Below are 15,615 nucleotides of genomic sequence, written 5' to 3'. Positions count from 1 at the left end.
GTGGGGTGTTGCTTTCATGGAATGCGGCTAGCGGTGTTTTGTGTGCTGTCCGCGGGTGGTACATGGGTTTGTAACGCACCTCCCTGTGGGACTTTTGACCTTGGGATCTCTATAGGATAAGGTTCCGTGTTTTTGTAGTTCACCCTTTTCCATACACGACTCCATCTGATGGAGCTCGCTCTGGGGGTAGTAACTCCAGCATTTCATTTAGCTTTCTCTGGTATCTAGCAAACGGAATTACCTAGAAATAAGTGCTGAATGGACTTTTTCATCGGGTGACACGGTCCCCTCTCCAGAAATAGATTTTTCCTTCGTCAAAATCCCTTTTTTGTTAGGAATTTCTGGTATAGGTATATTGGATCTCTGATGTGCTGGTATAAAATTTTGATTTGAATTTTTAGGTTTATTATCATCATTATTCTTTGTTCTTGTTGAGGGTTGATTTGATGTGGTTGTAATTTGATGAATTTTGGGGGTTTCGGATTTTTCAGTGGGATGTTTAATTGAAGATTTCTTCGTTGATTTTGGTGATGAGAGTAGAGAAGAGTTAGATGATTTATCCATATTTGGGGAATCGTTATTTATATTTGTCTCATTGTGGAACACTATGGATTTCCTCTTGTGATGCAGTTAATATTAATCTGTTTCAGATTAATGGTAGGCGAGACTGGTGTTTTGTTAGATCGATCTGTGAATGGAATGTTAGGTTTTTTACCCTTAGGGGGAGTTCTGTCAATTACTTTCCTTTTTTTATTATGGTTATTTTTGTCAATTAAGTTTTCTGTGGATGATGTTAGTGCATTACGAGTATACAGATCTGGGTTATTAACCTCTTGATTTTTGCATATCGTTGGAATTCGTTTCTAAACGATTAACTGGGATTATTACTGGGTAGGTCGGTTGTGATGTAAGAGGTCTGTTGCAACTGTACTCTTGGGCTTTTATGATTAGTAGAGGAGGGGGAGAGGTGTGCCTCAGCTATTCTGTGTTGAGATTTCTTGTTTATTATGAGTTGTTACAGCATTTGAATATGAATAGCATTTTACTGGATCATTGATTCCTCTCACCTTCAGTTCAAGTTTGGCTTCGTTAACGGGCATACCAGTTCTGTCCATTAACATTTGTAATTATTTATAATATATTGATATAATATACAGTCTTTAGATTTTGCATGATGATTTAATTTGCAATTGACACATTTAAAGGTTTTGCCTTTCCAATTTGTTGTATGATCTTCAGATCTTAGCACATTTAGTGTTATTTCTACATCTTTTTGTTGAATGGTTGTATTTTAGACATTTTGAACATTGGAGAGGTTTAGGGACAAAGGGACGAACTTCTCTAGTCCTAAAATTTTTATTTTTCATGGTAGTTCCCGGTTTGTAAATTTTATTTTGACTATTTTAATATGTTTATTTACATCCTTTCTACTTGGGACAGTATATAATTCCAAGTCATGTATGTTGTTGTATCTTAATTTAAGGGAATCAATTAAGATTTGTTTTGATGGTAGCTCTTTTTCATCATTGTCTGGGAGCATCACTGTTCCTTGTGTATAGTTTAGTGTTTCATGGCTGGTTACTGTTACTTTTATGTCATTTATGTTGGTTATTTGTAAAGGTTGTTGATTGGGCTTTGGTTGTTGTTCGTTTTAGCCATTCATTGCTTTCGATATGTCTACATTCCATGTCTTGTGTGGGGTGTATATTTAATAATTTGTTCTCTAATATGGCTGGTGAGATTTGTTTTTCTGCTTTTAATACTAAAAATCTGGACCAGTTGTCTGTTCCAAAAATATGTTCAAAATGAACTAGTGTTGGATTGAGTTGATAGTTATTTCTTTTGGATTTTTTTACATTCATCCGTGATGAGTTGTCTTGTGTTGATGGGGTTTTAGGAGGATTACTTGTATCTAATTTAGAATTATTGTCCATTATGTATGGTTCCAGTGTTATGATACTGGAGTTTACCAATTTGTTTTTATTTGTTTCCTTTTGATTTTCTAAACACTGAGTCTTTAGGATTTGATATTTTACTTAGAACAGGGTGTTCCTTTGTAGCATTTACGTCTGTACTAAGGAGATTCGGGAGTGACACTCCAACAGTCATCGACTATGCCGGAATTTTACCATCATGAGGTACAGGGGTAAGGAAATCTTTAATTCTACTTTCCATAAAAAAAGGGGTGGGGAATTAAATCTTGAAAAGATATCATTGGCTTTTTATGAAGTTGAATGTTCCACTAATGGCACAAGTGGGAACTGACTCCCAAATGTCCGCGTCCCTACCCTACCCTAAAAGGGGGATGGCACATCATGATTAGTATGGCCCAAGTGTAAGCAAAACCCGCTTGCTAAGATTGAGTGTATTGTAATAATACAGTCATCCCCTTCCTAATCACAATATGGGCTAACCGGACAGAAAGCCGAGAGTCCTATTCCTAGAACCAGGCCCCCATGGAATCCGTGGTCCAGCTCCACAGAATAGTTCTGCCTGAAAAACCAGGTCCGAACATTATCAGGTAGGTGATGGTTCTACCACAGTTCCCACTATTTAGCTTCAGATTCAACTTCACTTCATGCTATGATATGTTTTCCTATTTATTAATTTGGTAATTTTGACAAAAGTGGAAAAATCCACAAAATTATTCCTAAAGTGTATTAATATATATGTGGGACACTTGGGATCAAACTTAGGGAGAAAAAAAAAAAAAAAAAAAGATCCCTAGGTTCGAGAGCCCCCTCACCACGTCAAGGTGGTCCCAGTTTAAGGGGGCATCCACGAATGAGTTCCTTGACTTCTGCATATGTTATCAACAGTTCTTGGTTATCTGCATCAAGAGGGAGAGAGCCTTCTGCTTCCAGGGCATGAGATTCTCGATCCGGCCTGTCAAACAACCACTTGAATCCTCCTTGATTACTGGAACATAAGAATGATCGGGGCCCAGGACTTTCTTGGGGATATATTGTTCAACCGAAGGAGCTGGGACCCTGCCTTGATCACGGTCCTGTCCGTGAGAACGAGTGTGTGGACTATTATACGATGGCCGTGGTTGAGTCCACGACTGTAAGGGAGAATAGTCATGGCCATGCGAGCAAGACTGTGGGTTACGTGGAGAGTAGTTACTGTCCCAGTCATAAGAATGTTCCTTCAGGTGCGATGTTGACTTCTTAATGGTAGCCTTGTCGTCCTTCTTAACAGTCGTGGTCTGAACATTCATTTCTTGAGCAGAATGACTGGAAGATGACAAAATGACCATAACTTCTTGAGGAGAAACCTGATCCATAGATCTACGGCCCTTGGAGGGGACTTCTCTTGATGAGTGCGTTGCCGTACAGGAATCAGGAACTGGGCGATGATCATCAGCAGCTAAGGCAGAAGACATACGGCCATGACCCTTGACAGACTCTCAGCCATAAATAGCCTCGATACGGCCGAGATTAGCCGACTGAGGCACAACTGAAGTAGATGGACAGTTGGTCTTGCTCCCAGATGAAGAGGAGATGGAGAGCCTGCGGATCTTCTTGCGAACGGGGGCAATGAAGTCCTTCTTCCTCCAACACCTCTGTGGAATGGAACGCACAGAAGACGAAGACAATGCATAAGGAGAACGACAGTGAGGGAGAAGGAGGTATACGACGTCTCTTCCTCAATTTCTTCAAATCGGACTGGCCAAGTTTCTTCAGAAGAGGACCTTTGAGCCTGTACAGCAAGGCTTGAACAAAGGAGTCAAAAAGGAGCAGACGTATAAGGCCCAGGGGCGGAAAGCAATGGGAGAGGCACGGCTGACAAAGGAATGGTGTAGGCCAAGGATGTCGTGGCCATAAACACACAAGCAGACATCACAGACACTGTAGCTCTATGGCAGAAGATGCTGGGAGACAGGAAGGCAGGTGGGGGGACTGAAGATCTCCGTGGGCTGCCCTGGCAGGCCCAAAGACGACCTGCACTCTGTCAGCTTCTCAGCATCCATGCCTGAAACAAAAGTACGAGGGGGAGGTGCCTCCCTCCTAGAGAGAAAGAGAGAGAGCGAGCGAGCCCCACACCCTCGAAAGAACAAAGGCAGCTAAATCAAGCACAAGATCTTCCAAACCCATCCTCAATTTATCTCAAGACGAAGCAATAGATGAATGAGGATTAAAATCTTTCTGAGAAGATGCAATGAGAGGCAAATCTAGTAAAGGAGAGAAGGAACTAGAAGGAATGGCAGCATCGGACGCCATTGGAAAGCCTTATGACGAAACAGCCGACTTCCTCTTGTATTTCTTCTTCTTACCAAAATGCTTCCATTGCTCTGGAGACCAATCACAACACTCAGAACAGGGGTTACTTACATTGCAATCATTAGATCTGCATCTGCTACAAGTCGTATGAGGATCAGTATTGATAGAGGCTAAAAAACGAAAGCAAGGATTGTTTCCTACCCCAGCGCATTTTCTGAGGCAAAGCCTTTTTCGATTAATCAAGTGTTTGCATCTCTAATGCAAATACACAGAGATGAAACATAAATATAACACAATCACACAACAAAAATAAGAAAGAAAAAACCAGAATGCCAAGGCATAGTAAGGGCAGGAAGTGCATAATAAACAGACTTCTGTGCGAGATAGGACGCCGATGTCTTGCTTGAAAGACTGTTAAGAGGTGACTGGTAGGTCACGTCACAAAAGAGGGGGGGGGAAGAGGTCAGACTCCCCCTACTCTCTCCCCATTGGCTATCATCCAGGTGCCACCAAATCTTTCAACCAGACCCAGCTAGCACTTAAGAGATTTTCCCCCTATGTAAAGACTGTCGGGTTTGTACGGTATATGAACAAATTGCAAGTTGCTTTTGTTCATTAAGGGTAGCCCTTATTTTGTATGTAGCAGCATTTGCTTCATTATTTGTATGACAATGTGTACCATTTATAGGTTAAGTTGAGTAGTAGCTTAGAAATGCATGTATATGAATGTTTGTATACTGTAAATAAAGAAGTCTGAAGTGTGTCCCTCTGTTAATTAGTAGCTCAACACTACTATGGTGGATTTTATCTTTGAAAATGCAAATTCACATTTCTTTTGAAGGACTTTTTATGAAGTTATAATAATTTTGATTGTATTATGAACTGCCTCCCAATTCCATTCTAATCTCTGCTCATTCAATACTAAACGGTTCTTCCATAACAAACAAAAATAACCAAGCAGGGAAAAAAGTCGTATAGAATTTAGCAGGAACACCCTCACACTTAGAGTAATGAAAAATAAACTTAAGATACTTGCACCCAATTCATTCACCCATAATAATGCTAAAGAATTTAGGAGAATTCAGCTTCTATATAAATCCACATATCTGCAATGGAAAAGATTTAGGTAGCTTTTTACTGCTGCTCCTCACTGGGTTAGAGTCTGGGGAAAACCCTTTGAGATTTCACTGCTTATAATGTAAAGGATAAAAAGGAACCAAGGTGTAGAGACTCATTTTATTCAAAATCTTATGAGCAAGAATTTTTTACCCTTCAATACAAATAGGTCACAGCATAAATGGTGAAAAATAGTTTAGTTATCTTGTATTCAAAACAGACTCACTTGGTTCAGCACATGGTTGGTCAGAAGTTAATACACTATACAGGAAACCACTGAAATTTTATATTAATGGCAGTGCAGTATCATGTTTTCTGGAAAATAGAACAAATTTAATTTTCAAAGATTTCTTCAGTAAAAGCACTGTAAATTTTTTTTATCTACTGAAGTACATGCCATTCTGCTCAATATATACCTGGGCAATAAAGATTGGCAAGTAATACCCACCTAGGAGTAGGAATATTGGGGCAACATGGTAATGGCATCCACCAATAGAATTTGTTCTTAACATCCAATAGGGGAATATGAATGCCTCAATCACAAGAAATTAAGAAAAAATACAGACTGTTTTCCACTGTATAGTAACTGATTTATGACAATAGTAATCAAACTAGCTATTTCAACTTTTAAAAACAAAAATATACCAGTAATTAAATTGCCTTATTTTGACATTCATGTGAATTTCATGACTCAAAATAAAAGGAATGGCTGAAAAGAAAAACTATCCATTCGTAATAGTTTTAAGTTTCATTTTGTATTAATACTTGACACTGACCACTGAACTAACTTTCTTCACTTTGCAGTAATAAGACTATCCTATATATGGACAACTGTTACAAAGTTCCAATTTATAAAAATCGAATAAATTCAACTGTTTTTTAAAATTAAATTTCATATGCTCAAATATACAAAAATATTATTCTGATGAAGCTAGCAAAAGCAGTCATTAAACACCCTGAGATATGAAATTATTATTCTTAGTACTCCAATATTAGAGAAAAAGTAGCTGAGGCCATTTTTTTTTAATCATTGAAATTAGCTGTGGAAAAAGAAATTTTCTTCCATCTTGTAACTGAAGCTAAGGAGCCCTCAAATCTTATGCAACTGTAGCCAACTCCTCAAAACAGTGTTTCCTCTATAGATTTAAGCATATATTAACACTTCAATGTATCCTTAAAAGTGCATAATTGATAAGGTCTGAAAGAAAGTATGGCATTAACTTAGATTTAACTTACAATAGGTACAATAACATATCACAAACAACAGTGAGGCTAATGAGTGAAGGACCAGGTTGCTTTGAAAAAACAACCCGGTCAAATGACTCCTTAGAATGGAATGTTAAATAATTAGCATATGAAATGATGAATAACCAAAATACTCTGATAGTCAACTTACAAATTTCATGCCCAACATAAAGTACCAACTAACACAAACAGTAAAAATAATTACACATAAGGGCCAGGGTGTGCCTACAGTGTAAGTCACCATTATAAGACTTCTCCCCTTTAATTAAAAGAACACTGAACATGGCAAACCATATAATAAAAATCTTCAAATTCCAAATTAACATGATCAAACTTACAATACATGAACATGAAGTATCCACATTCTATTATTGGATTCTTGAACAAAACACAGCAAGGCTATGCTCTCATTACTGCACTAGAATACTACCAATCATCTTGGCACAGGAGGAAGTATTTTTATTAGTGGCACTGAAAAATGGGCAAGAGATAAAGGAAAAAAATGAAACCTATTCATTCTTATGGAAAACACAAATGTAGAAAAATTAGCCTGACATACATTTTGGCACAATGTTCAGTGTGTGTGTGTGTTCAAGCACATTTCCATCACTGAAAAACCACACACCAAGCATGAACACTTCCTTAAGGACAGATACAACCAGTACCGTTATCTGTCAAAATGCAAATCAAAATATAATTTTGGGCAATGTGAGGCCAAACAGAGATCTGAGCTTGGTAAATATTTTAAAGATGCACTTGTATTTCTTGCCTTTTTTCATGTGAGGGCGCAGTGACTTCGGTTCTGACAGTAGGGGAATGATAAAATAGTTATATGAAACTACCAAATTTCCTCTGTAATTAACATGGTTTCCACAGTTTCAAGATAATATTTCATGGTCAGTGGTAATATTATATCTACCTTAGCCACCTCCACAAAATTTTTTCAACTTTTACTGTGAAAACATGAACTGACTCTGCAGCCCCACAAAGGTTCAAGCCTCATTCCCAAAACTTCAAGCTGTGTTACATGAAGAAAAGCAGGGCAACAAAACACCAGTTCATTTCATTGTAAAATTTTGACAGGGAAACTAGCCATCTTCTGGAAAGCAAGTTAGTGTTTTCTAACAATGTCCACTCCATCCCTCCACCCAAAATAAAAAAAAGGCTGAAGGCTTTTAGGGTCAACTGACACTCTGCAATAGTAGGACACACAAAAAAAATTCAGATATAGCATCATGCCTGTTTTTTGCAAAGATACATTATGCTTACTTTCCCATTTCCATGTCTAAGTTTTCATTGAATACTAAGTCAATAGTGGCAAGATCTAGAATTCATGATAAAGACAATGCAAGCAATATTTTGATAAAGGTACAGAGTATGGAATTGTTTTTGGGCCAATATTACATACACATTAGAAGAATGGGCTTGTTGAGATGCACAGAGGAGGAAATAGGTTCTCAATTACCAAAACTATTGGTACTACATCAGTAGAATAAAATGATAACTACAATTATTATTAAGAACCAACAGAAATAAGAGCCAGGCATTTATGTTTTACACTAATTCATAAGCAAGCAATCATTACACAATTGTCATTTATCATCCAACTCTTACCACTCATTTTTTCTTTCTTGGGTTTTATCAGATATTCATGTTTTGTCCTTCCAAAACGAAAAAGTACCAAGGTTCTTTCCATGATTTGCACATTTATGTCTGTTGTTTCCTAATTTCTCAATAAAAGCACTAGTTAAAATAAAAAATGTTTGTTTCAGGTCATAAACTGAATTTCTAAAATCCCAAACATCAACCTATTAAAATTCAGTTGAGCTTGCTTGATTTCTAATTTAAAGAACTTTTGGGATTACAGTACTTGTACTATTATCACTGTAGTAGGAGTATAGCAAAATACTCAGACTAACCTCCAATTATTTATATATATATAGTCATTCGTCAAATTAACTAATGCCTCATATTCACTGACATGGTCTTAACATTCCAGCATTCGGGGCTAATTCATTACCTTAACATGAAATTGCAGAATGTAACCATGCCTAACAATGTTTTTATTTCAGTTCATTATTAATGAACCGTGAAATCATCCTACAGACCATGGAAATGTAGTTCACCCAAGATTTCAATCTTACTGCATGGTATTTTGATTAGAGTATTCTAAGACTTTCAAGTTTACCAATGGAATTACAGATCACTTGAATATACCTTTATGAACTGTACCTTACCAGAAAAAGGAAAACCATACAGAAACAACACACTCATAAATCTGCCAAAATTTAACTGTTACTCTTTGTCTTTACTAAGAATTTTAATTACATCAGTTCTAAACTGATGTTTACTCAATTACATACATCCTCTGCAGGTGCAGAAATGATTGAATGCATGAACTAACTTTTAAATTTCAAAATGTTTTGTTCTCTATAGTATATAAAAAGTAGCTATCTTTTAGAGCAAAATACAGTTGTTTTTGGTTTAACTTTCTCTGGCATGATATAAAGACAGACAGCATAATCAAAACAACATTTCACTGTAACGGCTACAAATGCCAAGAAGTTTAAACATGTTTCTAGAGTGGTCAGCAAGATGGCACCTTTTGTAGATAATCTCCCTTCAGGAGATAAAAAGGAAAGAATTTTTAATTTCCTAAATACTGTATCAGACTATTTATTGACTATTTGACTTACTCAAAAAATACACTTGGCCTTATATAAAATAAAGTTATACCAATGTGTTATCTTCACATAAGAGGAGCTTTCAAAACAAGTAGAAGGTGCCATTTCATACTGATGCAGCAAGTGTGTTTTATGAAAACTTATCAAGGTGTAAAAGAAAATCTGAAATACCTTAAAGTGAGTGTACAAGGAAAAAATTAAATCAAACATTAAAAAGGAATATCAAAAGATTACTGCTTGCCCAAAATGTATAAGGATACTGCAAGGATTTCCTGTGTAAACAGAAATTTACCCATTTTTCATATATTCTTTATATTTATTGAAAGATTATGTAAAATACTCCCTCACTGCCCAGACTGAAACTAATACTCTTCAATTCTGACTAGCTTCAGCCCATATAAAAATTGCCATGAATGCATGGTAACTTCTTACTGTACAATATTTACAAGAGAAAATATATTTTTAGCAAATATGAACAGCAATTTTTACATATATCTGTATGGCTTAAATCACAAGGATAGGTATTAAATAGAGCCCTTTGTCATTTGTCTTGCTAATATATTCTATGTCGTTTGTTATAAAATATTTGAACATTCATATTCTCCATCTGTGTATGCATTTGAATGTTGTTTGGCATACTGTTTTTTTTTTTACAGCAATATAACTATTAGATCAGGACGGTCTATGTACCAGTTTTCCTGTGTAAATACTGATTAACAGTTGCACCAGAAATCACACTGCAACCATTGCATAGTATTACCAACACAAAATGTTCCCTTCACACACACTCAACTTCCTGTCAAATATAAATTTGCAATAGTAACCACCTGCTTTGGTCTGTATTACCTATATGTACATAATCATTTAGCTGTAAAATTCTCTATAAATAAAATGATTTTGTAATTACAAAGCACTGTCACAAGAGGGCATATAACTTCAAATGAAAAAAAAAAATATGACTTGCTTTCAATCTTTAACTATTTTGATACTCAAGGATCAAAATACACAATATGGTGTACAGAGTTTAGCCAGTCTAATATATATTAATTTCCCAATAGATTACCAAAAAGATCACTTTTCAAGAAATAGATGATTTCATATTCAATGATACGTATGTAAGAAAGTGAAATTTCTGCATTCCTGATACATTTGATGACCACAGCTTGCATTACTTTATGGATTACTGCAAAAGTAAAGGCTTGCCTGCAAGGTTCATTTCAACCTTGTTGATGGTTCTGCAATTATTACAACAGCTGTAAGTCCTTGATGCAATCCAAGAGTTGAAAGACAATGCAAAAGCACATATCATCACATCAAATATTGTTATACAAAACTCCTCTAACTTATCTTGTCAATGTGGGCGCTGAGGCACTTGAGGTCTATCTTGCATTCTTGGGGGGACAATTGGTACTGGTCGCCTGTAAAAGAAAATTCACATTAAAATGGAAACTTTTCAGCTTTTAAATGTCAAAAGTTCATGTGATGTTAATTATAATTTAAATTATATTTGCAAGAATTCCAAATAAACAATTTTTTTATGACATGACTTGCTAATAGCAATACTGCTTGTGTATATATAAATATATGGAACAAATGGCATTCAAAAAAATCATGCAAGTTACTTATCTTTTGGGGCCTTTGGGTCAACTTTGGTTGAAATATTAGAGCAGAAAAGTTCACTAATAATAAAACTATTACCTCACAAGAATATTTTCAATGGTTAAAAATAGTTCTAGTATGGGGTAACAAATAAATAATGACTTTTGTATAAGTTTAGGGCCTTTATTTTACAGTGGCTTGGTTTAACAGTAAGATAGCACAGAGTAACAAGGACAAACACCCTGGACAACCACAAACTCAGGAGTTCCAGACTCTTAAACAAACCCTCTGCTTGAGATGTATTTGCATTTTTGACAGTTAAGGAGAGAAGCTTTTGCTCTCTTATCAAAGGCAACAGAGTGCTCTGGCTTGTCTGTAGTACAGTTTAACAAACACAAGGTATTCCAAAATGAAAACATCTACTGTTTCTGTTATTGCATACTGTTCACTTCTAAAAACTTGGATTAGGTCCAGACAAGAACACAATTACCCAACAGTGATCAGAAAATGCACATGCAACAGTCGTAGTGTTGTAATATCATTAAAGTATGGAAATAAACATTCCAAAATATAAGCAATTGAGATACAGAAAGGTCTAAACTGGTTGGTTATTTTCATCGTAAAAATATTTATCAGTCTTTGTATTAGCAGCTAAATATATAATTAGTGGACACTTTTATTAACCTTTTTCTGAAAACCAAATTCATTTAAAACTTAATGGATAGTTAGTTTGGTAATACTTGAAAAAACAGAATTGCTGTAGTTATGTAATCCACCTGGAGTTTGAAATATTGTGCCACCTTTCATATCACAATAGAAACAAATCACAAAAACACTTAAAAATCTCCTTGAAATCCACCATCCAAGATGGTACAAATAGAAATAGTACATTTTCAATCACGCAAAGGGAAAAGAAAACACCATTATCCCATTTACAAGCTTAAAGTTCATATGGGTATATTGCAAGTTATTTCCCATTATCTTGGGGGTGAATGTAACGAAAAGTAATAAATACCTACATAATGGAGAAATTATTTCCATTTTTAAATCAATTTCCCAAAACTGAGTTATTGGTTATAGTAGATGTTTCAATTTGCAGACCCATTTGTTTTTGTTGGTTTCATGATCTATAGCAATACAGCTACTGTTCTCAAGCAGAGCTCTGGCACTTCAAAGTACTGGGTTATAATTAAATATACACAACAGGCTGCCTGTATGCCAAGCACCCATTTCTGCTAGTAACTTCTTAACATGGGTGGTAAAGAGCTTTAGTATTCCAATATAAAATGTGGAACTTTGTGTATCAAGGTAGTTAATGAACCACCTAACAATCATACCATCCGTAACTTCATCTATATGTAGACTAGCCGATCCCTATCTATCACTGTTTTCTCTCTATTCTGCAACATATTTCTGGATAACCTTGCCACAACTCCAAATAACTTTCTCATTTAGCCAAAACATAACCATGAGAGAACAAGGTACCACAAGAGTAGAGAACTATGCACACACAAGAGGGACACCAACCAGATACTAGGAGCCTACATGCTTTATATTATTGCATCTGATAGCCACTTCTTTGGTGAGTTGGACTGAAATGCACTTCTGTTTGCTTTTAGTCTTTACTGAAAACTAAAGAAAATATCAACCCAAAAAACCAAATTATTACAAGCCAATAAAGTGCAGCAAGTCATTGATTCACCTACATTAAGATGGCAACAATATTAATTCTGATAACTTACCTACATTCTAAATTTTACAAGTGTCACAGCAATTTCTTTCAATGCCTGATTAAACTTGATAATGAATATTAATTTCTAGTGCACAGGAAAATAGAGAAAGAGCAAGTAGCATCAAAGTTCACAAAGAAGCTGCCTTTTCCTTGCCATTTCTTACATGGAAATAAGCCTCATATTAAGCGTCAGCATCAAGAATTGAAGAATAATCCCAGTCTATTGGTAAAAATGAGCCCCATAACACAAAGTTTCACACATTCTATTACAAGCTTTTATATAAACTCTGAAATCTCAACATACAGTAGTATGAAACAACAAAGATACAGCCCTATTAGTAGTACAGTATATTATATTCACTTAAAAAATTCACTTTATGCAACAGAATCCTATTTTCCAAGATGGGCCTTGACAGATACACACACACAAAAGAAAAATACAGCAATACAATAAATGAGTCATTTTACATTAGCATGCACATCATGTGAAGTTTCATGTACAAATGCATTAACATAATACATGGTCACTCTTCCATATTCATCATCCTATATATATATACATACAGGGCCTAAGAACCCTGTTACAATATAACTACAGGCACCACATATGTGGTATAATCACGTCAACAAATACTGTGCAGTACTCATTCATTACTAAATAATTAGAGGCAACAAGTGACAGGAAAATGAATCATCACATCTCCTTATGCCACCAAAACAAAGGTGCAGTACAACACCAGTGCATATACTCCCATTCAAAGATTACTGCACTATAATTACATCACTAAATAGAACTTCTCTCTACACAAGTATGAACCTACTTCATCTACATTTACCATACATATACATTACGCAAATCAAAAGAACAATTTTGCAATGAAATAAATCACTTTTAAGACCAAACTGTCTTTATATTAAAGTCACCTTATCCACATTTTACATTCTTTTTTGATACTTTGTTACAACTACTGGTGGGAACTACTGAACCTGAATGAATTAACTGGTTTATCTTTGGCTATTTTTTTCAATTTCCTAATTCATTCACCTAAAACTAGGAAACTGACTTAAAAGGATTCGCTGCATGGAAATACTTTGAGATTTAATGAAGATTCAACCAAATATTTCAACTGAAATTATTCAAAAGTAAAGGAATTACAATGTCTTATAAACCAATAACCCTTCCATTTAAAAAAAAATCGAGCTGCTGAATGCAATTGCCAACAACAGAGGTATTCGTTGCTAGAACAACAACAAAAAGTAATTTATAACTTTTCAGGATATCATACTGTGGCTGATATTAAATATCATAAAAGTTTTTGTTCAAGGCATATTCATTTACTGGAGTGAAGTAGCTATAAGGTTGTATTGCTATGCTGCAAGGTTCAAACCTCATAAAATAAATATTAAAGCATTTTGTCCTTGTTAACTTTGATAAATGTGCATCAAATACAGTCTTGCACATAACTAAAACAACTAATATATACCTTACACTTTCAACAAATAGTTGGCAAAAGTGAAAAATATGAAATTATGTCTCACGTGCAACTACTATTGTTTTAAATTTTAATGACTGCAGTACTTTGCACTACACAACCCTTAGGATGCAATACACAATCCATTGGGCTCTTAAAGAAACTGCAAAGCAGATATGAATTAAATATATTCATCCGGCTATATACATGATACCCATAAACACTTAAAAGATTAACAAAGGATACCAAAACCATAAAGTGTAAAATCCAAAAATACAGGAAATAATAGAAATGGCTTTAGATTGCATGGTAAACAAAAATTTCAAGCATGAAGACAACTGGAAAAGTACAGGCATGAGTAGACACATGGTATTAATGCTCAAAACCACCAAAGAGCTTCTACAACAGTGAAACCAGGTCTAAGTTCCATATGCAACTTATTTATGCAAATACAGCTTTTGCCTTTTATTCCAAGATACTTCCTATCCTTCATATTTCAGTCAAGCGTAGGGCTGACTCGAATGATAATCAATGACCATCCCAAGTACTTTGTATATACTGTATTGTCCAACAATGTGCGGTCACTCTCTCAGGCAATACTGAAGTTTGAGGAAAGACAATTATACTCAACTTTATTCACATGATTTTACCATGATAAGGCATCATATTAGAACAAGAACTAAATATTTCAACCTGCATTTGCAAAACAGAATACAGCATAGACATAAACAATTCCAAGAAAATATTTTCACTGCATTAAACTCATTATCTGCAAATAACATTTGAAAGATAATACAAGCAGCAATTTTGTTAAAATTGGTGTTCAACTTTAATGATTAATACTTCAGCAACTGAACATTATGACAACTTAATACCTAATCCCCACAGCCTGACAAAAAAGTTGGATAACAGTACAATTCTTTGTTATATAGTTTACATACACATGTGATTCCTCAAAGCAATATCAAAATTAAAATTAAACAACTTTTCCCAAACTCAAAACTTAAGAGCATCAGTGGCAAATGAAGCTTATTCAGTTCAACAATAACCATCTTGCATTAACTAGGTTTATTTCTTGAAGCCAAAGGAAGAGAAGAGTTCGTTGGCGGCTGCATTCACAGCAGCACCCGCTGCTGCATTCATGGCTGCCTGCTGCACACGCTGCGGAAGAGGGGCATTGGTGATCCCGCTGCCACCTCCCGGTCGGCTGGATGAGGGGGAGGGAGGGAGGCTATCAACGGCGGCTACAAACAAAAGGGGGCAGTAGCATCACGCAAGAGAAATGTTAGTGGCTAGGACCGTTAGTAGTAAATGCATAAAAATTTACAAGTAAATGCATGATCTACTTTGATGCCCACCATTCCTATCATTCTAAATCTAAACAGACATTCATAAATCATATAGTAAATGGTATGCTACAATGCACGTTTCTTGTAACCTATTTAATATACAATACAAATATTTACTTAAATTTGGTCAAAGAAGTGAAAAGATTCTAATATCTCACCCAACAACTATATCACCATCTTACAGATTCACACAAT

General features: G+C 35.5%; 1 protein-coding gene across 12 annotated transcripts in view; it reads right to left on the bottom strand.

The window, feature by feature from the left end:
* Nucleotides 1-5,445: 5,445 nt before the first annotated feature.
* Nucleotides 5,446-15,615, bottom strand: part of shi (dynamin-1 shibire) — a 367,093-nt gene continuing 356,923 nt past the window's right edge. For 4 of the 12 annotated variants that reach the window (XM_067110075.1, XM_067110067.1, XM_067110070.1 and 1 more), the window contains one exon: nucleotides 5,446-10,686. In XM_067110075.1, coding sequence (XP_066966176.1) covers nucleotides 10,620-10,686 — 67 coding nt within the window. In that variant the 3' untranslated portion in view covers nucleotides 5,446-10,619. Of the gene's footprint in view, nucleotides 10,687-11,029; nucleotides 15,316-15,615 lie in introns of those variants that run through there. The other 8 variants (XM_067110066.1, XM_067110063.1, XM_067110064.1 and 5 more) reach the window with 2 other exon arrangements.

This window comes from Macrobrachium rosenbergii, chromosome 10 (genome assembly GCF_040412425.1).
Source record: "Macrobrachium rosenbergii isolate ZJJX-2024 chromosome 10, ASM4041242v1, whole genome shotgun sequence".
Taxonomy (NCBI): Eukaryota; Metazoa; Arthropoda; class Malacostraca; order Decapoda; family Palaemonidae; genus Macrobrachium; species Macrobrachium rosenbergii.
The sequence above is the reverse complement of the archived record's forward strand: the minus strand, read 5'-3'. Positions and strand labels throughout refer to the sequence as shown.